The sequence below is a fragment of the Clytia hemisphaerica genome, unplaced genomic scaffold (assembly GCF_902728285.1).
Source record: "Clytia hemisphaerica strain Z4C2 unplaced genomic scaffold, Clytia hemisphaerica genome assembly, whole genome shotgun sequence".
Classification (NCBI taxonomy): Eukaryota; Metazoa; Cnidaria; class Hydrozoa; order Leptothecata; family Clytiidae; genus Clytia; species Clytia hemisphaerica.
In genome coordinates this window covers 116,576-142,992 of record NW_027104356.1, presented here as the reverse complement: position 1 = coordinate 142,992, position 26,417 = coordinate 116,576, and the positions used below count along the sequence as shown (strand labels likewise).

At 33.7% G+C, this 26,417-nt stretch overlaps 3 protein-coding genes across 3 annotated transcripts in view; 2 read left to right on the top strand and 1 right to left on the bottom strand.

The window, feature by feature from the left end:
* The first annotated feature begins 662 nt into the window (after positions 1-662).
* Positions 663-3,520, top strand: LOC136818166 (uncharacterized). The gene is made up of 5 exons (XM_067074524.1): positions 663-1,371; positions 1,525-1,609; positions 1,759-2,024; positions 2,630-2,683; positions 2,843-3,520. The coding sequence occupies exons 1-5, from the start codon at positions 666-668 to the stop codon at positions 3,319-3,321; spliced, it is 1,590 nt and encodes a 529-aa protein (XP_066930625.1). The 5' UTR covers positions 663-665; the 3' UTR covers positions 3,322-3,520.
* A 1,958-nt stretch (positions 3,521-5,478) lies between these two features.
* The window catches only part of LOC136818165 (nuclear pore complex protein Nup133-like), a 33,457-nt gene continuing 12,518 nt past the window's right edge, over positions 5,479-26,417 (top strand). Inside the window, exons 1-16 of the mRNA XM_067074523.1 lie at positions 5,479-5,623; positions 6,720-6,820; positions 7,257-7,357; positions 7,803-8,036; positions 8,184-8,243; positions 8,369-8,470; positions 8,867-8,916; positions 9,349-9,415; positions 10,521-10,571; positions 10,901-11,012; positions 11,228-11,283; positions 12,496-12,580; positions 13,423-13,491; positions 14,195-14,276; positions 14,508-14,550; positions 15,103-15,192. Coding sequence (XP_066930624.1) covers positions 5,523-5,623; positions 6,720-6,820; positions 7,257-7,357; positions 7,803-8,036; positions 8,184-8,243; positions 8,369-8,470; positions 8,867-8,916; positions 9,349-9,415; positions 10,521-10,571; positions 10,901-11,012; positions 11,228-11,283; positions 12,496-12,580; positions 13,423-13,491; positions 14,195-14,276; positions 14,508-14,550; positions 15,103-15,192 — 1,404 coding nt within the window. The 5' untranslated portion in view covers positions 5,479-5,522. The remainder of the gene's footprint in view (positions 5,624-6,719; positions 6,821-7,256; positions 7,358-7,802; positions 8,037-8,183; positions 8,244-8,368; positions 8,471-8,866; positions 8,917-9,348; positions 9,416-10,520; positions 10,572-10,900; positions 11,013-11,227; positions 11,284-12,495; positions 12,581-13,422; positions 13,492-14,194; positions 14,277-14,507; positions 14,551-15,102; positions 15,193-26,417) is intronic.
* On the bottom strand, positions 21,489-23,767 carry LOC136818229 (uncharacterized). Its single transcript, XM_067074595.1, has 5 exons — positions 23,030-23,767; positions 22,581-22,690; positions 22,168-22,337; positions 21,883-21,992; positions 21,489-21,512 (listed from the first exon to the last, which is right to left on the bottom strand). Exons 1-5 carry the CDS (start codon positions 23,765-23,767, stop codon positions 21,489-21,491), a joined length of 1,152 nt encoding a protein of 383 aa, XP_066930696.1.

The window sequence follows — 26,417 nt, the reverse complement described above, 5'->3', positions numbered from 1 at the left end:
CGATCCCTGATGCAAGAACTGGAGTACTGCAAAAATCCTTTATAAAAGGATCCAACTTCCACCCAATTTGAATTATTGGGAGAAGCTCAAACACCTCAACATGTACAGTCTCGAGAGAAGACGCGAAAGATACCAAATTATATATACATGGTGTATAATTGAACAACTGGTGCCAAATTTTAACTATGGTGAAGGGGAAGGCGGTATTTATTCATATACAAACCAACGCCTGGGAAGAAAATGCCACCTCAAACCAGTGAATACAACAAACAAGAACATTTGGAAGAGCTGCCTTTCAGACACCGGTCCAAGACTATTCAATGTGTTACCAAGAAAAATACGTGACATGACCAAATGTTCCAAAAATTCCTTCAAAAAACAACTTGATCAATTTCTGCAAGATGTTCCCGACCAGCCACTGCTCCCTGCCTATCTCCCTTACAGGATGGCTGACTCGAATTCAATTGTTGAAATGGTCAAACACCGGACCCCACGGGTTGAGTGAGCAGAGAATTTGCTGAAACACATCAAAGGTAATCAAAGGTAATCAAAGGTGGTCCAGAGTTTAGCAAAATAAAAGAGGCTGAAAGATGACTCTTAATAACCCAGCCTTTTGCATTTGCACCTTTTTATTTAATGCTATAACATGTTTCATCTAGAGCACCATGAATGTTACAACAATAGAATATAAAATAAAATGTATGGCATATTTATCATATTCAACTCTCACAGACCTTGCTGAATATTTTCATCTTTCACCTGTTTGGGGAAGCGAGGAAAATATTGCCCAACGACATGAAGGTTTTCATTTTGCTGAAAAAAAGAAGTTTGATTTCAGTCAAATCTTTGATCTACCAATGGATGAACAAAAGTGTTGCAGTGGTTGCAAACATAAATGTTATGTCTGCATAGACAAAGAATGCTGTGAAACAGTTGACTGCGCCAAGTCACCTTGTGAGAGTTGTGGAAAAGTAAATGCAAAGTGTAAATATCAACAGCTTAGAGAAGCCATTTTAGTTTTCAAAAATCTTTTAGATATCTGCCATGCTGATAACAACTTTGAATACTTTGAAAGTGAGAATGATTATGTGTTTCCACAGTTTCCATTTTGTTATAACGTGGAATTATTATGGGATCGTGTGAATACTTCACTGGAATTTTGTCTGGACTTTCTCTTGAAGACTGGTTATTTGAATGAAGAAACAATGAAAGACCGATTGATGGATTTTAGACTCATATTAAAGAGATCGAAGAGCAAAATTGCTGTCATTTTTGGGAATGAATTAAGTGATATGTTTAAAGAGTTGACAATCAATAGACCAGAGAGCATCGTTGTTGATGATGAGGAACCAATAAACCAAGATAAAGAAGGTACATAAAAAATAATGAATTACAAATAACAATTTCGGAACAAAGGGCAGATTGTAAAAGCTCATTCTCAAGGCCTATCTATAAACAAGACTAGAAAAGAAACTGTGATTTTAAAAAGAAAACATTTTATATTGCACATTATTATTTTTATAGAAGCAGGCCCTGTTGACAGTTACTACTATAATCTACCAAATGGAAAGAAAGTGTGGCTCAAAAACAATGTTGTTTTAAGAAAAACGTAAGTGAAATTTTACTTTATGATAAATGATAAACATATATGTTTTAGATTCTTCTGTTCACACCAGATTCTTGGCGACCTTCAACTTCAACCACAATTCTGTAACCACCACTATTGTGTAATTCCATTACTTTTTACCTTAATTTCAGATTTACTCTCATTGAAAAGGTGTTCAATGGTGCACTGTTTAAGTTTGAATCAGACAAGTACAAGATTATCAAATCACAGCACCAAGTGAACTCACTCGGTTGGCAGGATCTAGATGAAAATGCTCACGAAGTTAGATTCTCTCAAGGCAATCTACTTCTAACAACAAGTTCATGGCAAGCAAACCATAATTATGATGTTCGTGTTTTACTTTCTACTGGAGAAGATAGATATCAGTCGATAGAATATTATGGCTGCACAGCTAAAGGTTTGAACAGTGTAGTTTCCAATCTCCTCAATATATTGCTACTCTCATAATCAACGACTCTGAATGACTGTCATTTGCAAGTTTATTCATTACTATGCAGATTTGAGAAAACCCTGTATTGTTGATTTTCAACTTTTTTTCACTTCCGCAAATTGGGATTTTAAAGGGAATCTTATCTAAGTACTAGGTGTTACTTAAGGTTAAGGACTTTGAACAAAATATATTTTCTCCTAACACGTGACTTTGTTGATTTTGTAGACTGAGCTCAGTTTTAATTGGTAGAGTTATCTTTGTTAAACTTTGTGCTTTAATTAAATTAGAAAACGTTTATATCATAATAAAAACTCATTTTCCTTCAAAAATACAGGAACTGAATTTTCTCTAGAAATACAAAAGAATATTTTCCTTTCAAAATACAGATGCATAGAAATATTTTGGGAAATTGCCTCTGACCAGGACAAATAGGGTCAGTAATTCATTAGTAAAATAACTAGGTGTTACTTAAGGTTAAGGGCATCGAAAAATATATTTTCTCCTAACATGTGACTTTCTCACTTTGTAGTTATATTTGTTTAATCAAATTTAAAAAATCGTACTCTTTTTAGAAAAATGCAGTGATTTGAATGATGATGAGTTGAGAAAGAATTGGAAATTTGATGGTATGATTTTCCACATAATATCCTTTAACTTTTACTTTACAGGTTAATTTCAACTTTAAAAGTGTGTTGTTTAAACTCAGCAAAAGATGCCATCGTTTCATTGAATATATATTTTAATTATACTTCATTTGAAATAACAAATTTTTATTTTATTTTAAGAATTGAAACTTTTAATCAAGAAGAAGGATATATTGAAACTGAAGGACATCTTCAGCGCTAACAAACAAAACGTTCATGGCTTGGATCCTTCAAAATGCTCTCTGCTTCATTGGACTGCCCAATATTCTTCGCATGAGGCTGCCATCTTACTTCTGAAAAATGGCTGCGATCCTCTCCTCAAAAACAAAGATGGTGCAACAGCTTATCATCAAGCTGCCAATTACAACAGTGTGTCAGTGATGAAGGTTTTGATTGCAAGTAATTACAAAGGAATGAATGCTCAAGATGTGGATATGTACACACCACTTCATTATGCCTGTCTCAATAATGGCTTTGATATGGTACGCTTCTTGACTGACCAAAAGGGGATTAATGTTGATTTGAGAAACAAAAAGGGGAAAAAAGCTGATGAGGTTTACGCGAAAACAAGGGATGATATCAAGAAATTAATTATGATTTGTCGTGCAAAGTCTGCTTAGAATACCTTTTACAAAGGAATGAATTTTCATTAAAACTAATACTATTACTAAATTAAAGTAAGTTGGAGTCGTGATTGTTGTTTTGAAAATGAAATTTTAAGATTTCAATATTCATTTGGGCTTTCCATATTCTCGTCTTCATGAACAGGGACACCCTGGAAAATATCCAAGGTCTGAAAGAAAATTTTAGATTATAATTTCTCCATTGTTTTATCTTCATTGTTTTATCTTCATTATCTGTTACGATAACTCAATATTATTCCAGATTACACACCATTTATCATAGGGCATTTAGGTACTGTATTAGGTACTGTACATTCAATTTTACTTTATGATACACTTTCACTAACAGTTTTCTATTGTCTTTTATTTTTAGTCAGATGATTTAGTAAGTATTATGTATATAATCGAATTTTTGCTTTTCCCATGAGGTATATTATTTAAATATAAGGATTTTGTTTTTTCTGTATTTACTGTAAGTAATTAAATGTTTAGAAATCTCCATTTCTTAAAATTCCTGAATTGGATCACATTGGATTATATTCTGAAGTTCTAAACAAAGCAAAATTGATTTTTCATTTAATTTCAATTTTCTAAAATCGTCACTTTTCATTTCAGTTTTAAAATGTCTTGATTTTGATTTTGGATCTTTCTTTTTGAGTTAAAATATTCTTTAAGATATAATACCGGGTGCGCCACAAAAAAGTTTCTCTCTTTGAAACTAATTTTCTTGAAATCTAAAAATTTTAAAAGAACCACTCCTATTCATTGGAAAGAAGATAGATAAACTTAAATTTTGATGGGTCATTTATTAAATTCGATTCATTAGATCAAAAGTTATGCTCAATTGAGTAAAAAAGTTACTTTCAGAAAGTGCTTGAAAACGTTAAAAATCGACCTATCAAATTTTTACTTTAAATTTGGCAATTGCAATAGCCTTTACATGATTTAAGAGCATTTTTCAGTAACAAAACGCTTAAATTTTGAAACTGAAGGGTTGAAATCTTCATCAAAATCAATTTAATTTTACCAAAATTTTCCTTATATTTTTGGTTCTAAACTGGATAAAGTCTATGTAAGGCTGGATCTACCTCGAAACCCATATTTGATGTATTTTTATGAATTTTACCAGATTATTTGGCCTTTTATGATGAATTTTCTTCCTTTCATTGAAATTCAACCTTCCTTCAAATAACAAAAGGTCATTTAGACAGCTAATTATCATTTTTAATGACTGAGACGAAAATACTGATATATCATGTAATTATGCTTCTGTTTAATTTGATAGGTCAATTTTTCACGTTTTTGAGCATTTTCCGAAAGTAACTTTTTTATTCAATTGAGCATAACTTTTGATCTAATGAATCGAATTCAATAAATGACCCATCAAAATTTAAGTATATCTTTCTTCTTACCAATGAAATCGGATTGGTCCTTTTGAAACTTTTAGATTTCGAGAAAATTAGTTTTAAAGAGAGAAACCTTTTTGTGGCGCACCCGGTAGCAAATTTTATTATGATTATAAGATAATCTTCTACAACCTTATAATTATTATATCTTCTGCAGAGAGCACTTTAGCTTCTAGGCACAGCTCTGACCCTTACTATCATGAAGATAAGAGGCTAGTCACTATTATTGCCATGCACTTTGTCTCGCCCATAATCTTGAGTTTTTATCGTTCTGACTTGTCCTCTTTTTAAGTAAGCCTTGTTGAAAGGGTTTTAATCATCATAAAGATTGATTAGGCAGTTTTTTTAATCAAGAATTACATAAAGCTTTATTCATATAGTGATTCTTAAATTTTAAAGACGAGAACTAAAATTCTAAAACATTGTTTCAAAAAGAAATAAAAAAACAAATCAAAAAAACGAAAAAATGTAAATTTCGAACTGAAGAAAAAGATTGAGAAATATTTTGAGGCTAAGCATTAATAATCTAAAAAATTCTTTGAATTTTACAAACTTTAGCCTTGAAATTCCTATAAAAAAATTCTTGGAAAGAAAAAACTGTGTAGCAGTATTCGTGTCAGATTTGTAATCAGCTAAGTGGAAATGTCCTTGCCATATTAAAGTTAGTGGTGACTGTTTTTCTACATGTTCTTTCTTCAATAAGGTCAAAGTCATGAAATTGTAAGTTAAATAAATCAACATTGTTTTAGAATTAACAATCTAAATACACAAAATACAAAGTAAAAAGAAAAAATGTACACACCTAAGAGGATCAACTTGAAGGAGAAAACTTCCAGAACACCAAGACAATCATTTGCTTCCCCGTTCACTGATGATGGTTCCATCAACAAAGGGTAATCACCAAAAAACCAGCATCTCATTTTTGATATTTCTTACCCTTTAGAGCGGTCCAGAGAAATTTTGCAAACTTTAAGTACTATAATTCAAATTTTATTTTTTCTTGTACACTGTAAATCCAGTGATTTCTTACTATTTAGAGCAGTTTAGAGAAATTTTGGAAACTTGGTAATCTAGTGTTGTAACTTTGCCATAGATACCGGGTGCGCCACAAAAAAGTTTTTCTCTTTGAATCTAATTTTCACGAAAGCTAAAAATTTTAAAAGAACCATTCCTCTTTCATTTGAAAGAAGAAAGATAAACTTAAATTCTGATGGGTCATTTATCAAATTCGATTCATTAGATCAAAAGTTATGCTCAATTGAATAAAAAGTTACTTTTGGAAAGTGCTCAAAAACTATAAAAATCGACCTATCAAATTAAACGGAAGCATAATTACATGATACATTAGTATTTTCGCTTCAGTCATTAAAAATCATAATTACTTGTCTAAATGACCTTTTGTTATATAAAGGAAGATTGAATTTCAATGAAAAGAAGAAAATTCGTCGAAAAAGCCCAAAAATCTGGTAAAATTCATAAAAATACATCAAATATGGGTTTCGAGGTAGATCCAGTCTTACAAAGACTTTATCCAGTCAAGCACCAAAAACCTGAGGAAAATTTCGGTAAAAGTAAATTAAATTGATTTTGATGAAGATTTTAAACCCTATCGACCCTTCAGTCTCAAAATTTATGTGTTTAGTTTTAACGTTTTCGAGCACTTTCTGAAAATAACTTTTTTATTCAATTGAGCATAACTTTTGATCTAATGAATCGAATTTAATAAATGACCCATCAAAATTTAAGTTTATCTTTCTTCTTTCCAATGGAAAAGAAATGGTTCTTTTAAAATTTTTAGATTTCGAGAAAATTAGGTTCAAAGAGAGAAACTTTTTTGTGGCGCACCCGGTATATCCATGGATGGAAATCTAGATGAGAGACATATGCACAACACTGAGAAATCATATTTTGTCTACAATCATGTATAATAAATGATTAATTACATTACATTATTTGTTATGATTTATTTGGTTATTGAAATTGTTTCAGGTCACTCCAAGTGATCGAGAAAGGTGAAAATCATCAATTGGTTCGTATGAGTAGTGGATTACCTGTTAATGTCTCCGAAGAAATTGCCAAGGTCAATGCAGGTAAGTTCATTATCTCGATGCTTTTAATCATCTTTTTCTTATTAGCTGCCACTCTCCGTTAAAAAAGATCACTGGCGTTTATGGAAACCTCGGATGCAGTTTCTCAGTCCCAGCCAATCAAAATCGTTGATCTGAGAGTTTTTTGAAAGTGGTACCCATTGCCATTTGTGATAATGTAGTGCCGTTTGATGTAATTTTAACACTTTATTGGCTTCTTTGCTGGTACGGCTTTTAAAATAATTCTGATCAAAGATTGTGAATATAGCTTAGTGCTGGGTTTATATAGGTCATTGAAAAAGATCCACTATTTCTAAAAGAGAAGCTTTTTTAGGAATGTTTATTTTAGTTTTTATTTATCTTAAATAAAAATAATTAAAAAATAATTCCCAACATCCAGTATCGTCTTAAAGATCTTGATATTTTTGTTTTCTTACAGAAAGACTCTCATGCATCATACGACCAGATGGATGGTGTTTTCTGTTAAGCATAAACAAGTTGTTCTTGTGGCGTCTCTCCTCACCCTCACTCGTTCGAAAGGTAAAAAGTCTTCTTTTTTTTCAAATTATCGACAGGTTCTAGACTTAAAAAGACCTGGTGATAAACCATACGACAGGTTTTTCATCTATCAAATTGAAAAATTTGATGGATTAAAACTTTTTAGCATTAACAAACTTTACTAAATTGACGCACACCTTATCGCCTTAATTAATTGTGTATATTTCATTTTCAAAAAAGCAATCGTACACTTGTATTTTTGATACTTCTTCTCACAGCCGATCCAGCACTGAAGGTCAATTAGGAATACGATGGATTGTATACTTCACTATCAAAAATCAAACTTGTAGACTGTGCACTTCAATTGTTTTGATCAAGTTTTTCATGAAGTTTCTTTGCCATTTTGTGATTTTACTGATCTCATTGTATTAAACCACTATCATACAGTGAAATTTTTGTCACTTATAATTACGTTTTTGCATTTTAGGCTACCTCATGTCTTGAGTTTCAACTTCCATCCACTGAGCTTCACCACAAATCCACCCTTGTCTGCTTATCTGAATCGAACACTGATGGTCTCTCCCTGTCTAAGACCTGCATGGTCATCGTCTCTCCAGAGGGTGATATCCGGTATTGGCCTGATATCACAAAACCGCCCATCTTCGCTGAAGTTAACTTGAACCTGTCTGGCAAATCTTGTCATTCAATCTTCTCTTTGAAGGTGTGTTTATCTTTGTTATCTTTCATTCAAAATTTTTAAAATGAATTTATTCACAGCTTTTGATTTGTACTTTATGGCATACTTTTGAGTCAATATACTTGCGTTTCCCCACTTTTACTTGGAAAACTGTCTTCTCTTTTTTTTCAGCCACATGGGTTCATTCTTGCAACAACTACAAATGAAATATACCTACTGACAACTTCTTCCGTAAGTATTAAATCTTTTTTTAGACTTAAAACGAAAATTTAGTGCTGTCGTCCCCAGTAGGTCAAGCTCTAGACAAGCTGACCTTCTCCATCGCTGAAAAACATGGTTTCACTTTTTTTCTTTAGACATCGATTCAATACCAAGCTATTTCATCGAACGCTGGCATGTTATCAAGTATTTCACGGCGAGTTTCGAGTTTCTGGGCTCCCGCCCCCTCTACCAACAAGGTAACCTGTTAAATCAAAATATTGAGACTGGCACCCTTAGTGGGACTAAAAACGAGGACAAATAGGGAAATTTTGTGAATTTTAAGACCCTTATTGGGACTAATTTGACCGAATTCTCTTCTTTTGAAAACGTGGAAAATTTCCTTTTCTCCAGCCCTTTAGTGGGACTAAGATTTCATTTTCTGATTTCTCCAACCCTTACATCGACTGCCAGGTTCCAAAAACGTGCCCATAAGATTACGCTTACCCGTACCCTTCATTTGCCTAGGTACCCCCTCCCCAACGGATTGAGGCTTTACTTTTCTCCACAGTTTTTTTGTTGCTTTCTCAGCATTTTGTTTTTCTGTTGATCCTGATCATCGGTGACTTGACTTTTTCTTTTCATTCTCATCTTAGTATCCTCCTTGTATTTTCGATGGTACGTTGGACTATGCAGATGATGAAAGGTAGGGTAAATTAACTAAAATACTGTATAAGCTCTCCAAATGGAAGTCTATGGAGCTTGTAAGGTAGTATTTCATCTGAAGGAAGTTTTTAGAAGCATACTTTAATAAGCTGATCTGTGAAGAGCTTTAGTATTGCAACATTCATTAAAATTTTTGACCTGAGCATTTTTACAAAATTTACAGCGTATCAGATGCAAGTTGATTCTTCCCTCTCGATTAATTTATCTTTATTTTTGATAAAGAATTTCCCTCCAAAACTTTATTTCCCCTACACAGTCTCTTTTTCAAAAATTAATATTGTGTAATACTTCTTAGAGAAGTTCTTCTTGGTGCTGGTCAATATGTTCACCTATTTGACTTGAAAAGACTCAAATTTTTGAAAAATACATTTGGAAAATTTTCAAATAACGAAAAGTCTTTATCTTTTTTCAGATATTTCTTTGTTATCAGTGATAACATGCTACAAAAATGGGAAGTGACAGCTGACGGCTCCTCTAAGGTAAGTTTACGAGAACATCTTGGGCGTCAATTTTCATTCACTTCTAAATAGTTCAACCTACCTTTTGATACTTGACGCTTCCATAAAGATGGAACTTGGAACGTATTAAAAGTTGCAATCAAGGTATTAAATATTCTTTCACTTGTCTATATTATAATACGCTTAAATCCAAGCTCTCCCATTTTTCGCTAGCGATTTTTTTAAGCACCCGGCAAATCATTTTAGCGCCTTTTCTGTATTGATCTTTCAATTGGTCAATTTTCAGCCTTAAAATGAAAACCGTAAAAGTATTATTTTTCCTTTTTGTAGTCTTCTCTTTTGAACATTTTCAAGACAATACTCATTATCTTTTTCTTTTTCATTTTGAAATATCAAATTTCCAAAGCTAATCAAATTTTCAAAGCTATTCAAAGTCACCTTCGGATGTTTACCCACAATGGCTAGCCACGATGGCTAAACTACAAGTTTTAGAAGATACTCTTATTGTGGTATTTTTTAGCAATGCAAGATCTTCTTTCCTTGCCATTACATTGAAAAAAATGGCAGTTTCGATTCGATTTGCTCTCAAAATAACTCCATTTTTTACCTTTCTCGCAAAATTAGCTTGGTGAAAAGAGCAAAAAATTGCTTTAGAAAATTTTCTTGAAACATTTTTAAATTATCTTAGGTAATTTTTTCCTTGGAAAATACAAGAGATTGTATTGGTCGATTTTCCTTGAAAAATGCATGAATTTGCTACATACATATAAAATACATGAATGTGTTTGATCTAATTTTCCTTTGAAAGTACAAGACGTACATAATTTCCTTGGAAAATGCAGGAAAATGTTTTAATCAATGTTCCATTCAATAAACAAGAAAATATTGTAATTCATTTTCCTTGAAAAAATAAGAAATCGTTTACATATCATTTACATATTTCTCACAAGTAAGAAATACATTTAATTTTCAATAATGGTGAGCGAAGCGAGCTTAATTTTTATGGTAAAGAGTCGTGTCGGATGACGCCGGGACGGCTAATATTATACAATAAATCAGTGGGTATTTTTAGGTAATTTCTCTTCTTCGATAGTGACAAAGTTTTCACCTTTTTGTTTTGTTGTAGATGAGCAATCAACTGGACTTGTTACATTTCTTGAAAAGTTATCGTGATGAGGTATTTCTTTTAGCAAACTTTTTCCACCGATCCTCGGTAGCAGATCACGATTAAGGATTAACCAGAGTGTCTTTAATTCTTCAAGACTATACCTGAGCTAAGAATTATATTCTTTTATATTGCGTAATAGATTCGATGTACCCTTTATTGTGAGAACTACTTTTAGCCTCGACATTTCATAAGTCGATCAAACCGAAGCCTCGACATTCGTAAGTCGATGACACTGTTGCAAATTTTAGGGCTAAAACTCCTACAGTATTGTAAAGACCACTTCCATAAAATAATCATCATCACTTGTTGATTCACCATGCATTATGACCTTTCTTTAGATCTCCTACCAAGAAACAAATGAGATTTATGTAGTTGCTGCTAAGAATACCGGTTCTGGTATCGTTCTATTGATGTATGCTGGTGTAGACAATAAACAGTCCTTACTTCTCGGTAAAAATTGTATTTCCGGTTTTTCTTCTAACTTTTCCGTTATCATTATTTATTCGTTGAAATTTGAGAAATAAAAACCAAAATGCTTAATGGATGTATGGTATGACAAAAATATTATCAGACAAAAATAATCAAACGAAGTTTCTAAGATAATACTGAATTTTAACTTTGTTTAGCTTTTTCTGGTATGACTTTCTTTTCTTGATTTTCTATAGGCAATTTTCAAATGGCTGGGCATTTCGATTTCGTCATTAATTTGGACTGTCACTCAGTAAGCTATTTTTTTGTATTTTCGTGATTCTAGTAAAACACAATTTGATAAACTTACAAGGGAACAGGTATTATATATTATTTCTCTCATGGTTGGGAAAGATTACAGTACATGACCGGGATTTCTGACTTCTCTCTGAAAGATTAGAAAGATTTCTAATTTTTTAAACCGCTGATGAACAGCCTTCGATTTCGTTATGGTGGTTATCGACCCAAAAGACCCTTTTATGAACAACTTTGGTATAAGTTGATACATAACAAAAATAACAAATTCAAAATTTATTTTCAAAATTGCACCCTGTTGCTAGGGTATACAGCCCGGCAACCCCCCCCCCCCCAAAAAAAAAAAAAAACTTTGCGACATTTTTTCTCAAGATAACTTTAGAGTTAGAAGTTGAAGCTTGGCAGGATTGTTCCTTGGATGAAACTCTGTGAAATGAATGAAAGAAATTTTCTACATAGCCACGGTTGCTATGGTAACTGGAAAATCATGTTTTTCTTAGTAAGTTACAACAGTAACGGATGCTAAGGGATGTCAATTTTTTAACTTCTCTTATGAGAAAAAAAGGATATCATTTTTGTTGAGCTTTTACTGATGAAATAAAGATGACGAAAAATTTCAACAAAAAGTTTTGACTATAACTAGAAGGGAAATAGCCGTGTTTTGAACATTTTGATAGCCGTTTTCAATCAATAAAATATCCTATATATACCAAGAAAAACATGTTTCGCTTTCGCTTCATCTCTAATAGGACCTCCTGCTTAGATGATTGGACTATAAATAGTATGGAAAGTAGAAAACAAGGCGTTTAAAAACTTGAATCACAAAACAGTGAAGTTTTTGTTTAGTCCTCTATGATTGGTTGTAATCCAAACTCTCGCCCAGGCCCTTCCTTACCTCCTCAAAGTTTCGTTCCACACCTCTACAACTTAGTATGCGCGCGGGAAAATGATCAAATTGTTCATCCTCTACCCCTTGAAGACAAAATCTCTCCTAACACAGTACACAGTATTTTTATACGAACAAACTATAAAGATATTAAGAACAAGCCAAAAACACTTTTAAGGCTTTGCTGAATCTAAAGCATCAAGAATATAATATAGGCTTGATAAATTTTGGAAGTTCTTGTAAAAAAGGGTCTTATGTATCCTGTCTACTTATACATTGATCAACGTCTTTCGATGATTGTACTTACTTGAATTTTCTTTTTAGTTCACTGAGCAACCGAAACTCGTAGTTCCACCGGGCAGCTATCGCGCCAACTTGTCAACAAGCAAGACCATACTCTCCATTCAATGTAAGAAAAAGACTATTCAACCTTGAAACTCTTTGGCAAACCAAGACAAAATGTCGGCCTGTTGCAATCAAATATTTATTTCTTTTTACAGTAATCTCCCCGACTCGAACGGCCAGTGAGAATAGGAAAATGTTCGAGTACCGTTCATTAATTTTCCAGCTCATGATTTGTAAGACAACACTCCAATTGACATAGAAGATTTTTACCATTTGTCGGTTTCATGTATTTTACAGACCGGCCAAAAGTTGCCCTTTTTTGCCTGAATCAGCCCAAGGTGTTTGTATATCATGATCGGAAAATGCTATCGAATTGAAATTTTGACAAGTATTAGGGATTGATCATATTATACTTACTTAGAGTCATTTCAATAAAATTGGACTGTCGATTATGCTGAAAGTGAACATTTTGGTGCATTTTGTGTAAAATACCAGTCTGTAAAAAAGTGGAGCGACGGTCGAGCGGTTAAAGTGTCAGTACTTCAAACTCGGTCCTTCTAATATTCCGTCCATTACTTACTTACTGATTCGGCTGTATGTGGATCCTTTAAAAACAATCGAATCGAACGACTGCCTAAAACTCTTAGATTACTGAACTATCTACGTAAAATATCTAAATGCCCACGTGACGAAACTAAAAACTTTACACACAATTTTAGGTCAATATTATCAGTGGCGCAAATCTCAAGTTAAAAATGTTTTGATATCAGCTAATCTGAATTTCAGCTAAACTTACATTGTTGTCTATAAAATACCAACCAGACACGCTGTCGAATTGTATATTTACCCTAAAAAAAAACAGGAAGGTGCTCAAAGGGTTAATGAAATGATTTATTTTATTTTCAGTATCGAAAGCAAATCAAAATAGCGCCCGAATCGACTTTGACACAGGGAACCAATTTCTTTTGGGAACAGGTAATAATATGTATATGTGTTTTACTTTTGTTATTGGAAATGACTTGTCATACTTTGGTCAAGTAGGTCGTGCATGACTACATGACACCAAATCTCGTGTTTCGTCAGATCGCTCCGTTTTCACACTAATCCTCATGTTGCAGCAAGAGAACTCCTATGATTGGTTTGTTTTCCCCGTTTTCCCGCCGACAATCTAGCCATAGGAAGAATTTCTTTAAGTCAATAAAATCAAAAGGATTATGTTTGGAAGTTATACTACAGTATCAGAAAAGTATGATTTTAAGGTGTGCTTTAAGTGTAGCTCAATGACACTGGTGACAAAAAACTCGATGCATGCGCTGATTATATTATTACTTCGTGGCCCCCGTCACCGCCCTCCAATATTTTGCAAAGTAATTTTTTTTTAATTTAAAAAATCTTATATATACCGTTTAGAGGGGTGAAATAAGGGTAAAAAGTCGAAAATTTTCTACGTCGCCCAACCATGGTGGGCGACATATTTTTTTTGGCCCCCTCAATTCGATTCGCACGCCGGGGGCCATGTACTTATTATTGTCTCACCGCGATCTTTAAGTGGAATTTCCAACCACCGGATATTGGTTCCCTCTTCTTTTTGAATTTTCTGAAAGTTATGCTGATTCGCGATTAAATGGGACTGAAAAAGTAGAAGCCCTTTTAATGTGTTGTTTTTCTTTCTTTGAAGGTTACTTTGGAACGGATCCCGTCTTTTTATGTCGAAGGAACGGTTTAATATCTTTGAAAGTTGATCGACACGAACCAATCATGTAAGCCAAACTTTTCTTCTATTCGTGAAATACATCACTGCATATAATGAATGGCATATCATGAACAGTTGAGACAGTTCATTTGAAATAACGTATAGTACTTTACTTGAAAGATCGCTAATTTACCCCCAAATGAAATGAAAATGCGTTGTTTTCTTTCGCTAGACCTAATGTGTCACCGTGAGACTGGAATGAACTCGTTCCTTTTTGCTCATCCTTTTGTTTTCTTAGAAATTCTTTCAAACAAAGAGAAACAGTGCAGCACAAACAAAAGGTAACAAAAATAGATTACAGTTGACGTTCACTAATTCGATTTTCAAGGGAAACTTGATTTTCATCGAATAAGGGAGCGTATCGAATAGTAGAGCGTTGTTTATAAGAGCTTCTTGTTGCCGGCTACTAGTCTTCCCTAGTAGAAACAGTGAAACTGAAAACAAAAATCAAATTGATTATTTTTATCATGAAGCACTTATTCTTTTTGACAAAAGATTGAAGAGTCAGGGACCTTCAGTTACTAAGTTTTCGAAAGCTTGAATATTGTAATTAACGTTTTATTTCTTGTTTCTAGTAGAGTAAGTAAATCGTGCAGAACTTACTCAAAAATCAAAATATTTTACTCTTGATAGTGGGTTTCATATTTCCACCCAGATATCTTATATAAAACACTAGCGGGAGCTTCTCTCTCTCTGGCTGAAGCAAAATAACTACTTAGGTCTACTCAGCAAAGATAGTGTGTTACTTTATTTCAACTGCCGTAGCTTTGGAATTACAGAAAAGCTCTATCTATTAATGTTTCGAATAAGACATCTATGGTCTTCTTTTTCAGAAAATGGAAGTCGAGAAAGAAGAAGACGTTTTACTGGATGTTCAACAATCATTATCCCAAGCTTTCAAAGATTACTCTAAAAGTGAAACGGTTTGTACGCCTTTTGCTCGGTAATTCATGATATGCACCATCGCAATGTCTTTCAACCACTGATTGGTTGAAAGTGGTTTATTTTACGTAAGACTTTACCTCACTTACAACCAATCAGCTGTTGGGTCCGTGATGTAATGTCAGAAGACATTGCAATCGTGTATATCGTGTATTAAGATTTTCTGGTGTTGAACAGTATCGGGAAACGGCCCTAATCATTACTTAATGGCCTCCTGACGCTCTTAACAAAGGATAAAAGTTATCAAAAGGTACTTGATAAGTTTTGTAGTGTTGTATATTTTTTGAAAAGAAGGGCTTTCAAAATTGGATATACCAAGAGGGAGGTAGAAGCTCCTTGTTACACTACAAAGTTAATCAAAACAAAGCTGAGTGCGAACTATTTTCATTTGACGGCTTGTGAAAGAAAGTTAGTATCGTGTGAGATGCGAAATGGTCTGTACACAGACCCAGTATCTACGGCTAATTCTAAATAGAATCCCTGGACACTAAATGGCTCCTTACCTCCCGCAAATAAAACAAGACGACTTAAAGTCGAAAATTTCGCCTAGAATTTAAACTACATAGGAAAAACAAGAAGTAGAGATTGAAGCCAATTTGAAATCTACTTTACATCGAGCCTTGATGAAACAATTTTACAAGAACAACGAGGCTTAAAATCGCTAAAAAAAGAGACTAATTTAAGAACAACTGTTGTTTAATTTCTAAGAACTAATAAACAAAGGTAATATCACCGTCTATCAAAAGTTATTGATTCGATTCTTATAAAGCAAATGCTTATATAAGAAAAATGAATATGCTCCTATTGTGCGCCATCTATTGTTTATTTTGTAAGAGCTAATTACCGAAAGGTATATTACCGTCTATCAAGAGTTATTGATTTGATTCTTATAAAGTAAATGCTTATAAGAATAATAAATATGCTCATAATGTGCGCCGTCCATTGATTACTTTGTAAAAACTAATTACCGAAAGGTATATCACCGTCTATCGAAAGTTATTGATTTGATTCTTATAAAGTAAATGCTTGTAAGAAAAATAAAAATGCTCATATTGTGTGCCATTGCTTGTTTACTTTGCAAGAGCTAATTACCAAAAGGTATATCACCGTCTATCAAGAGTTATTGATTTGATTCTTATAAAGTATATGCTTATAAGAAAAATAAGTAAGCTCATATTGTGCGCCATCCCTTGTTTACTTTGTAAAAACTAATTACCGAAAGGTATATTACAGTCTATAAAGAGTTATTGATTTGATTCTTATAAAGTAAATGCTTATAAGAAAAATAAATGAGCTCATATTGTGCGCCGTTCTTTGTTTACTTTGGAACAACTAATTACCGAAAGCTATATCACCGTCTATCAAGAGTTATTGATTTGATTCTTATAAATTAAATGCTTATAAGAAAAATAGATATGCTCATATTGTGCGCCATCCCTTGTTTACTTTGTAAGAACTAATTACCGAAAGGTATATCACCGTCTATCAAGAGTTATTGATTTGATTCTTATAAAGTATATGCTTATAAGAAAAATAAATAAGGTCATATTGTGCGCCATCCCTTGTTTACTTTGTAAGAACTAATTACCGAAAGGTATATCACCGTCTATCTAGAGTTATTGATTTGATTCTTATAAAGTATATGCTTATAAGAAAAATAAATATGCTCATATTGTGCGTCATACTTTGTTTACTTTGTAAGAACTAATTACCGAAAGGTATATCACCGTCTATCAAGAGTTATTGATTTGATTCTTATAAAGTATATGCTTATAAGAAAAATAAATATGCCCATATTGTGCGCCATACTTTGTTTACTTTGTAAGAACTAATTACCGAAAGGTATATCACCGTCTATCAAGATTTATTGATTTGATTCTTATAAAGTATATGCTTTTAAGAAAAATAAATATAACCATATTGTGCGCCATACTTTGTTTACTTTGTAAGAACTAATTACCGAAAGGTATATCACCGTCTATCAAGAGTTATTGATTTGATTCTTATAAAGTATATGCTTATAAGAAAAATAAATATGCTCACTTTGTTTACTTTGTAAGAACTAATTACCGAAAGGTATATCACCGTCTATCATGAGTTATTGATTGGATTCTTATAAATTATATGCTTATAAGAAAAATAAGTAAGCTCATATTGTGCGTCATCCCTTGTTTACTTTGTAAGAACTAATTACCGAAAGGTATATTACCGTCTATCAAGAGTTATTGATTTGATTCTTATAAAGTATATGCTTATAAGAAAATAAAGAAAAAATCAAAACTGTGGAGCTAAAGACACAAAGATATATGACGTAATCCAAAGAAAACCCGCGTCCGTGGTTATACGAGCGTGTAATTTGTAAATTAAATTTAGTGAGTTCGTCCACCGTATCAAGCACTTTCGTTTTCTAATTTTTTTTCCGATGACACCGCCGCCGCCGCAGAAAGGCTATCGTAATACTTTCTCTAAGCGAAATTAAAAATACTAGACCTCATCGCTACAGGAAAGATATAAAGATAATGCTCAGAGTATGGAATCATCTCGGCTTTTCATTTCATATTGCAAATTATTTCGCTCTCTTTATGATTGAGCTTTTAAACCAGTGGGTCGAAGTGTAGTAGCAATGATTACTAGTCGATCATTTCTCATCGATTGTTCGTCTTAAAAATGCTGATCTAAGTTTTTTATTTCGCTAAATATAGAATTGATTAACTATGCAATACTTAAAGATTGAGTATTTAGCGGAATGAAATATGATTTCAAAGAATTTGACTCATGATGTGTTAAGTGTGATTCCCTTGCTGAATGTTATACGAGATTTGAAATGTGCTTTGGCAGCATTTTTTTAATAAGACATTAATAAGATATGCTTGTTAGTGATAATAGTTTCATGTTTGATTAAGTGTGGGATGATATTGTCATTATAAAGTGATCGTTTGATGTTTCTGTGATGTTTCTTTAGGATTTTGTTTTATAGAAGGGCTTCACAAACGAGTTATCAACGATGTCTCTTAATTGAATGTTTTGTGGTTTTCTTTTCTCATAATGCACTCTTCCTATACTAATTCATGCAAAAGTTTATATACTTGAACTAGGACATTATTCAAGGATTTGAGAGGCCGATGTGAAGGTTTAACTCATACGAATAACGTCGGTTGCTAGTGACATTATTATTTCAAAAGTTAGTCAGTTACAAAATACAGGTTTATGGTGGCCGAGCGCTGCCAAATGATTTTTTTTCAATTTTCACATTAAAAGATAATTTTTTTCTCATTCTACAAACAAACAAAAAAGTAATTCAATTTAAGATTAAAAGCGAATCAGATTCAGATTGAAAACAATTTTGCGATCGAATTAAAATTACAATACAATCAATTAATATTATCATTCAAGTTCAAATCGATTTTGTTTTCAATTTTTTTAAAAGTCAAATCGATTTGAACTTTTGGCCATTGCTCAAAACACTTTGGCTATTGATTAAAACCTCATTTCTCGATTTCCCGATTCCGCTCTGCAAATTTTCTTTGCACATATGCACGTTTCTTTCCCTCTGGCCAACTGGTTGAAGAAGACAGACTCGAAGGTAAGTTTTTCACAGTCTCACATAACAGAGAGGAACAATTGTATGATGAAGTGTGAAGGAGAGTGTCAGAAAGAAGTGTTCTAGCCTGACAATCCCCACTTGTTTGTTGTGCTTGGCTGTTCTTTGGAAATTTCAGCTCAAATTGCTATCATCCTGAAAGTTGAGGCATTTTAGACTTTTTTCTCTAAACTATTTTGACCCTTAATTTGCTTGAAAATACACCATTCCAGGCTAAAGGAGGGGGGGGGCTGTCCTAAGATGTCAAAAATTGAGTACCCCTTCCCTCAATGTACGCAAGCGTTGTGTATTTGCCAATACCCCCTGCTGGTTAGTACGTACTTTTTCCATTAAGCCCCCCCCCCCACCTAAAAAATTAAAGCACAAATCGTCTGGTGAGATAAGTGTCCCATTAAGCATTCAGCAGATATGTACACCTTATCCCAGAGTCTTCGTGTTCTATTTACTATTTGCAGAATTTCACGAGAACAGGGTAACAATTCACTCTATTCATTCTTTATTTAACCCAATTTTACATGCAAAAAGGGCCAAAAATTGTTTTTGTGTATACATTTTTGATCGACCCTCCCCTTCCCCCTTAGTGTGTAGTACTATGTGGAAGGCCTGGGGGTTGTTCTAAAAGTACTCCTATTTCTTAGCATTTTTTAGCATTGTTCTTTCTTTATAATAGAAGTTATAGAATAATTCTATCAAAAATAAGTGTCAATAATGTGTCTAAAAATAAGAACGGTTAAGCCTCCATAAAAAATTGCTGATTCTTATAAAAAAAGAGTAGTATGAAGAAAACATTTTTAAATTTCCTGAAGAAAATGCTAAAAGACTAAGTAGTTAAAATATCTACACTCAGTCAAGTTGTGTTAAATTACTACAAGTTATAAAATAATAGGTAAAATAGTTCATTTGCAAATTATGGTGTTTTTCGCAAGAGTTTCTGCTTGATAAAAAGTTTGTATGCTCAAAGTAATTTAGTCGACCAGAGTCAACTGATATTATTATAGACCTTTTCATAAATTACGTGTTACGAACATCACTTGTATTGTTTTGAAATTATTGCCATGGTGATAACTCCCAGTAGAGGTTTTTTTAAAACTGCCCTCTATTCATGAAAAAAAATCATTTTAAATGTCTCAAGGGACATAATTACCATGGTATTTGAGCAAGAAATTTGAAGAAAAATGTAAATTCATTCACTTTTTCGATTTTTTAGATGGCTGACAAAAGGTTATGGAAAGAACGTGCACAAGCATTGAAAAACAAAAGACAAGGAGGCAGTACTAAAAATGCAAAGAGCGATCCTGGTGCAGGCCTTGGCTCAAATATTGTATCTGAGGGTGAGTTTGTTGTACAGCTACTGGCAAGCAAACCCACTGGTGATGCTATGAAATACAAGAAAAAAGACTCCAAAGAATTTGTAAATTTTCCTTTCAACAGCATGTCTATTAAAAATTTAATTGATGCATGTACTTCTCATTTCCGACATCAATTGAAAGAAAACGAAAAGTGTGATATTTTGCAAGGACAAAATGGACCATCGTGTACTAAGATAACACAGATAAAAGACTTCAAAACAATTTTTGTAAGATTTGTCCCGATGACTCCATCCATATCAATTGGAAAATATTTTGACAAAATGCCATCTCGACCAAAGCCTTATGAATCAAAGAAAGACTTGTCGTCATCAGCATTACCAACATTGTCAAAGGCTTTATCCCCTAGGCCCCCTCCTGTGTCATATCCTAAAAGTTTGTCAATAACTGACATGATGAAATTTGGAACTGCAATCTCTTCAATGGCAAAACCTCCTGTTACAATTGAGATTCAGGAAATCAACCTAGTCAACAAAGAATGGTCTTTTCCAATAATCCAAAAATTTGATTTATCAGAAACTCCCTTGACCAAAGGTGGGTTCCGTGAGGTTTTTGAAGCTACCAACCAATCTTCGAAAGAAAAATTTGTTGTGAAAACCTTCCTACCGCAAGTTATTACAACTATGGAAGAAGTCAACAAGGTAGTTTGTGAGAAGGAAACAAAGGAGACACTAGCAAAAAAGGCTATTCAGACCCATGCTCTAGCAAAGAATATTGCATCAAGCTTGAAAAAATTGTGCATTCAAAAGAATGTTGCTGGTGATTTTGGAGAATTCTTTGAATATAATCGTGCTTATTTTGGCACCATGGTAAAAGCTAATGGTGAGAAAGATTGTGTTATGGTGGAAGAATTTGTTGACGGTGAATTTGTTAAATTTATTAATAACGATGGAAAGATTCTCCATGGTGATGCCAGTAACCTTGAAAGAGAGTTGAAGGCCCAATGTCTGGCACACTATTCTCATGTAAAATCAAATGAAAAATTTATGCTTGTCGACATACAGGGTTCTGGCTACAAGCTTTATGATCCAGAAATTGCTACGAGTTCAAATGCCATACAACAGAGTCGTTTAAACTTCAATTTAGGCAATCTTTCTAAGGCTGCCATTGATATGTTTATGGAAGGGCATGTTTGTAACAGGTTTTGTAAAATGATTGGCTTGAAGCAACCACCCCATTCAAACGTTTCTTCATTTTTATAATTGGTTATTTGTTTTTGGTATGTTCAACTGCTTTATTTAAAAGATTTCTCTTGTTGTATTTGATAACATTTTAGTTGAGCTCTGTTCATAGTTACCTTGTTAGTTTTTTATAAGGTATATATTACTTGCTTCTAAAAGTGGAATATAGAAAAATTAGGTACTAGTAAGTACTAGCCGGGGGCTTTCTTAATTATGTTAATTAATTAGTCTTAATTATGCACGTTTTATCTGGATGATCCCTGAAAGTGGCTAATTTTTTAAACTTTAAAACCCTAAAATTTAAGATACTTTGGCTAGAGAATTCCCAGGGAGCTTTTATGTCCATTGAAATTATTATCTTGAAGATGGTAGAAGTAAATGATAGAGGTCAATAGACCTGCAAAATATATTGCTATAAAATAAATGAGAGACTTAAAGATATATTTTTCGTCGTTATATTTGACTATATTTAAGCTCGAGATAGCACTGAACATAATTTTTTTCTGTAACAACGTTATTTACAATTTGTTCGTAATTATTTCGTTGGTCTGGGCTGAGAAAATCATTTCCATAATTCATAACGTCTGTAATTTGAACTGCTTGGTCAAGCTTGTCTACGTCGAGTGGTTTTCCTACAATAAATATAGATACGTTCTTATTTTTGGTGGAAAATTAATCAGTCAAATTATTCTACTGATTTTCTAGATGTTATTTTTTATTGATAAAAGTTTATTTTGTTGTGATATTTTTATTTCATAAGAATCGAATCTGAAAAAATTCTCTGAGCCAATTTTTGAAAGTACTCACCACATTGTTCCATCGAGTATCTTCTCGGGAAGTCATACATGTGGTTTGGAACACCATCTGCCATATAAGTATTCTTTTGGTGTCTGATTCTGTGGCTGTTCCATATCAAGTCTTTGAATTCGTCCAAATGTCTTTGAATTATTGGAATCATTATAAAAGCCAACATATCTCTAAATAAAAATTCAGCGGTTTAATTTTTATTCCACTAAAGATAGGATATATTTTACACTTTTGCTTTTATTAAAAACGTTTATATTTTTAGTTTTTCTATTTACATAGCTTATCGAGAGGGTGGGTCTGAAACCAACCATAGGCCTAATAATATGTCTTTCAATATTTTTGTATCATTGACATTATGGCATGGCTTAAGTATTATTTTGAATTGAAGTTTTAGATTTGGCTAACTAACTAACCTGTCCTCGTCACAGTGCGGGTCGTAGTGGTTTTCCTCTTTTAACCAGCAAAGACCAACTTTGAAGAACTTTTCCAGTCGATCGTGAAGTTCCCTCCACCAGCGTTCTATCTGTAGAAAAAATTAAATCGTAGAACTAGAGGTTGCTATTCCTATATACTCTTCGTAGTTAGAGTTCTACTCTTCTACTATTTTCTTGTGTTTGTCGTTGGCCTATTATGATCATATTGGTAGGACAAGAAAAAGGTCTTTTTACGTTTTTTACGTTTGTTTACGTTTTTTAAAGTTTAAATTTTAGAAAAGATTTTATTGCTTCAAAATTTTTATGATAGAGATTTTATCATTTTAAACACAGTACATAGTATATTTATCCAGCATAGAATATAGAAACATAAAGTTTTATTGCTCCTGAAAAGAAAAACGCATTTGAATTACAAGTTTCATTATTACCTGATTAGATGTAGATGGACCAAATATAACTGATTCTACTACGTCTTCTAAATCTCCATGACCTGCTCTTAAATGACAGTGAATTTGTGCCATAATGGTTGTCTCTGAACCTTTATCCATTCTCAAATAATCGGGCACAATTTGGTTATCAAGTAGAAATTCGGTATACCATCTACCAACAACCTCGGGTTTTGAATTTGTCACCCAAACTTTTAAAAACATCATTTTTCTGCTTGCGGTGTCCATGCAGCCATATATTGCCAAAGGGAATGTTGAGTTTTGATAACCCATTAATTTGTCGTGCCCGTCAAGTGAAAAGACCCAATCAGGCCCTTTAGTGACGAAGTGAGTTTTCTTTCTCTTTTTCTTGAAACAGGGTCGTCGCTCCTCCAAAAGCTCTGGATTGATTTTGTGCATAATTTCGTACACGTGATCACGTGGAATTTTGACATCATATTTTTGTCGTAATTTTAGATGCATAGCACGATACCCTAGCAATCTCCCTGGTCCCGTCAGTTCCTCACGTATTATATTTTCTACCTCTTCTACATTTTGGGAAAAGTCGTGGTAGTATATGTCAAAAAACCTCAGTCTTCTGTCCAAGGTTCTCAAGCTCCATCTGTACATAGGATAATCTCGTTGAACATAGTCCAAGACTTCGTCTCTTTTCAAATTTTGCTTCACATACTTTACAAGATCTGTTTTAAGATTGAAATTATCGGGCCAACTTCCCTCCATTTTATCATAAGAAAGAATAGAAAGTAACAGCTCGCGTCCTGTCGAATATTTATTTTATAGGTTGAACGGGACTTTCCCTTGTCCATTGGGAAATTCCACATAGGTTGTTTTGAAGTATACTCAGTTTTGAGCAATAGCCAAAAGTCCTATTCGAATTGAAAATCATTTTCAAACAAAACTGAAATTGAATTGAATCGAATATATTTTTGATTCTAAATTGAAAGTAATCGCCACAAAAATGAAAATGAACGAAAATAGATTACAAGTTGAATTCATTTTATTCGTTTTAATTTTTTAGTGAGAAAATTGAAAAAAAATCACTTGGCAGCGCTCGGCCACCATACAGGTTTAAAGGGGAAGCAAAAATCTTTCTACTTGATGAACTATAAGGAACTCCTGTTTTCAACTCTTGAGTTTACAAGAGGAAGTTGAAGGTTAAAGATAATTTCGTTGAACTTTGAAATAATATCTGACTGAACATTTTTGGTTTTAGTTAAAAATAACACAAACATGAGAAATCACATCGTGGTGGATTTTGGTGATAATGTTACATCATTCTTTTATTGGTATTATGTTGACTCTCTTCAAAAACTGAAAGACAACATCCAAAAGCGATTCAAAATTCAACTAGAAGACCGAACTTTTAAACATGGAGATAACGTTGTTGACGAAAACTCTTATGGGGAACTTTATAAAAATCGCTTCACAGAAGATATTGATTTGAAAGCTCTTTCTTTGGACATTTCATTGATTCGGAATGAACGAAAACGAGTTTCAATGAATGAGGGACCTTCTGGTCGAGTTGATATTCCATGGCTTGAGCTTGAAGATCGTGAATTCGTAGCAGGAGGGGACAGCGAAAAAACTATATCAGATCTGAGGCAGGAGTATCAGAAACTGATTCGAACTCCAAGACTAGATAATGTTGTATTTTTGCTGGATGATCGCATCGTGTTGAACGAAGACCAATTAATAGCTGATTTGCTTCTCGATTGTGAATACTTGACCTTAGGTCTTATAGAGAAGTATTATGAATTAGACCGCGAAGGAAGGCGTTTTTACACTCTACCACATGTTCAATTACTTATTCCACAGATTGACGTAGATACTAACGCTGTTGAGTATCCTCTATTAGACGTTGGTCACATCAGTTTATCTACCATGAAATCGTGGATTGAAAGTATCCATCAAATTCCCTGCCAAGAACAAGAGTTGGTATGCAATGGGAAGGTCATTTCAAGTGAAAACTTCCCTGGTAAAATGCGTTACCATTCACCCGAGCCTAAGATTGTCCAATTGCGCGTCTTTCCAACGCAAGATGAGAACTTGAACTCTTTTTACCTTCAGAACAATATAAGAACAATGCCAACAGTCCATTTGACCAGTTTCGACAATGAACGTGAAGCGGAATACTTTTATCATGAAGAAGTGGGGAAGACTGTAAACGAGTTCATCGAAGATTCTTTAGAAATACCACAATCAAAACAATATCTCACTATCGACAACAGGAGAGTCTTTCACAATGAGCTGGCAAAACTGTTGAGGGAACACAATCTTTCAGCTCCGTTCAAAGTTAATCTATCCGTGCAAGTGGACGATGGGGCAACGGGGTTGCTATGGACACCGGAGCAATATCGTATCCGTCGAATGCGCCCCGTCATTGTGAAACATCCGCACACCGACGCCGTCCTTTTCGATATCTCTTTATCCAAATTCAACGAAAGGCAACCACTTATTAAAGTAATTTCCGATCGCTGCCCAAATTTAGCGGCAGATTGTATCAGTCTTTTTCACAAGCAGAAAAAACTGAAAGATGCATTTTTGGCGGAGGATAGGTTGGCTTTGATGTTCAGTGACGGTTCAATTGAGGAGAATTTCGTCGTCACACTAGCTGTTAAACCTAATATCAGAGAGGATATGAAAGAATTTTGCAAAAAACACGCAATCAAGTACTTGAAAAATGCCAATATTAATTTTCTGACTGGTCAGTTCTCCATCGATCTTTCTTTGATCACGGCGCGAACGATCAAAGATTTGAAAGATCAGATTTATAAAGTCAAACGGATGCCTCCTCACTTGCAAATGATTTTCTATCAAAACGCCGAATTGTCAGACTCGAATCATCTCACTTCGCTGAGCCACCATGAAGAATCTCTCACTTTCAATCTGGTCGTTAAACCAAGCAAGGAAGTAGAGCTTTTCATCAATTGTGTTTTTCTTGACGGTTTGCACATGGATCTTAAAGTGTGCGAAACAGACACGGTTGTTGACCTCAAAGAAATGGTCAGTCAGAGGTCAGGGATCCCTGCTTCTTTGATGGTCGCTGGTAGCTATCTAGGTGAACCTGATCATGTACAGATCTGGGAGACTGGGTTCCAATATGTCTTCCCTGTCGACTTTAACAAGAAAGTTTTACTGCTAATCAAACGAAAAGGTGAAGAAGTTCAACGTAAAAGCCACCTCATTCGATATTATGATTATGACACTATCGCAACCCTTTGTGAGGGCGTCCAGCGAGAATTGGAAGGGGAAGGTCACGTGACTATGAAGAAGAACAGGTTCAATAGAGGTACATTATTGAAAGATGTTGGTGAAAAAGAAATCACTTTTTTGGTCAATGCAGACAATAGCAACTGCTCACTCATGTAAA

Coding starts and splice junctions, on each gene's coding strand:
- LOC136818166 (XM_067074524.1), top strand. CDS start 666: ATGAATGTTACAACAATAGAATATAAAATAAAATGTATGGCATATTTA. Junction 1,610..1,758: donor AATGTTGTTTTAAGAAAAAC/GTAAGTGAAATT, acceptor CCTTAATTTCAG/ATTTACTCTCATTGAAAAGG. Junction 2,025..2,629: donor TTATGGCTGCACAGCTAAAG/GTTTGAACAGTG, acceptor TACTCTTTTTAG/AAAAATGCAGTGATTTGAAT.
- LOC136818229 (XM_067074595.1), bottom strand. CDS start 23,767: ATGGAGGGAAGTTGGCCCGATAATTTCAATCTTAAAACAGATCTTGTA. Junction 22,691..23,029: donor GTCCATCTACATCTAATCAG/GTAATAATGAAA, acceptor TTTTTTCTACAG/ATAGAACGCTGGTGGAGGGA. Junction 22,338..22,580: donor CCGCACTGTGACGAGGACAG/GTTAGTTAGTTA, acceptor ATTTTTATTTAG/AGATATGTTGGCTTTTATAA.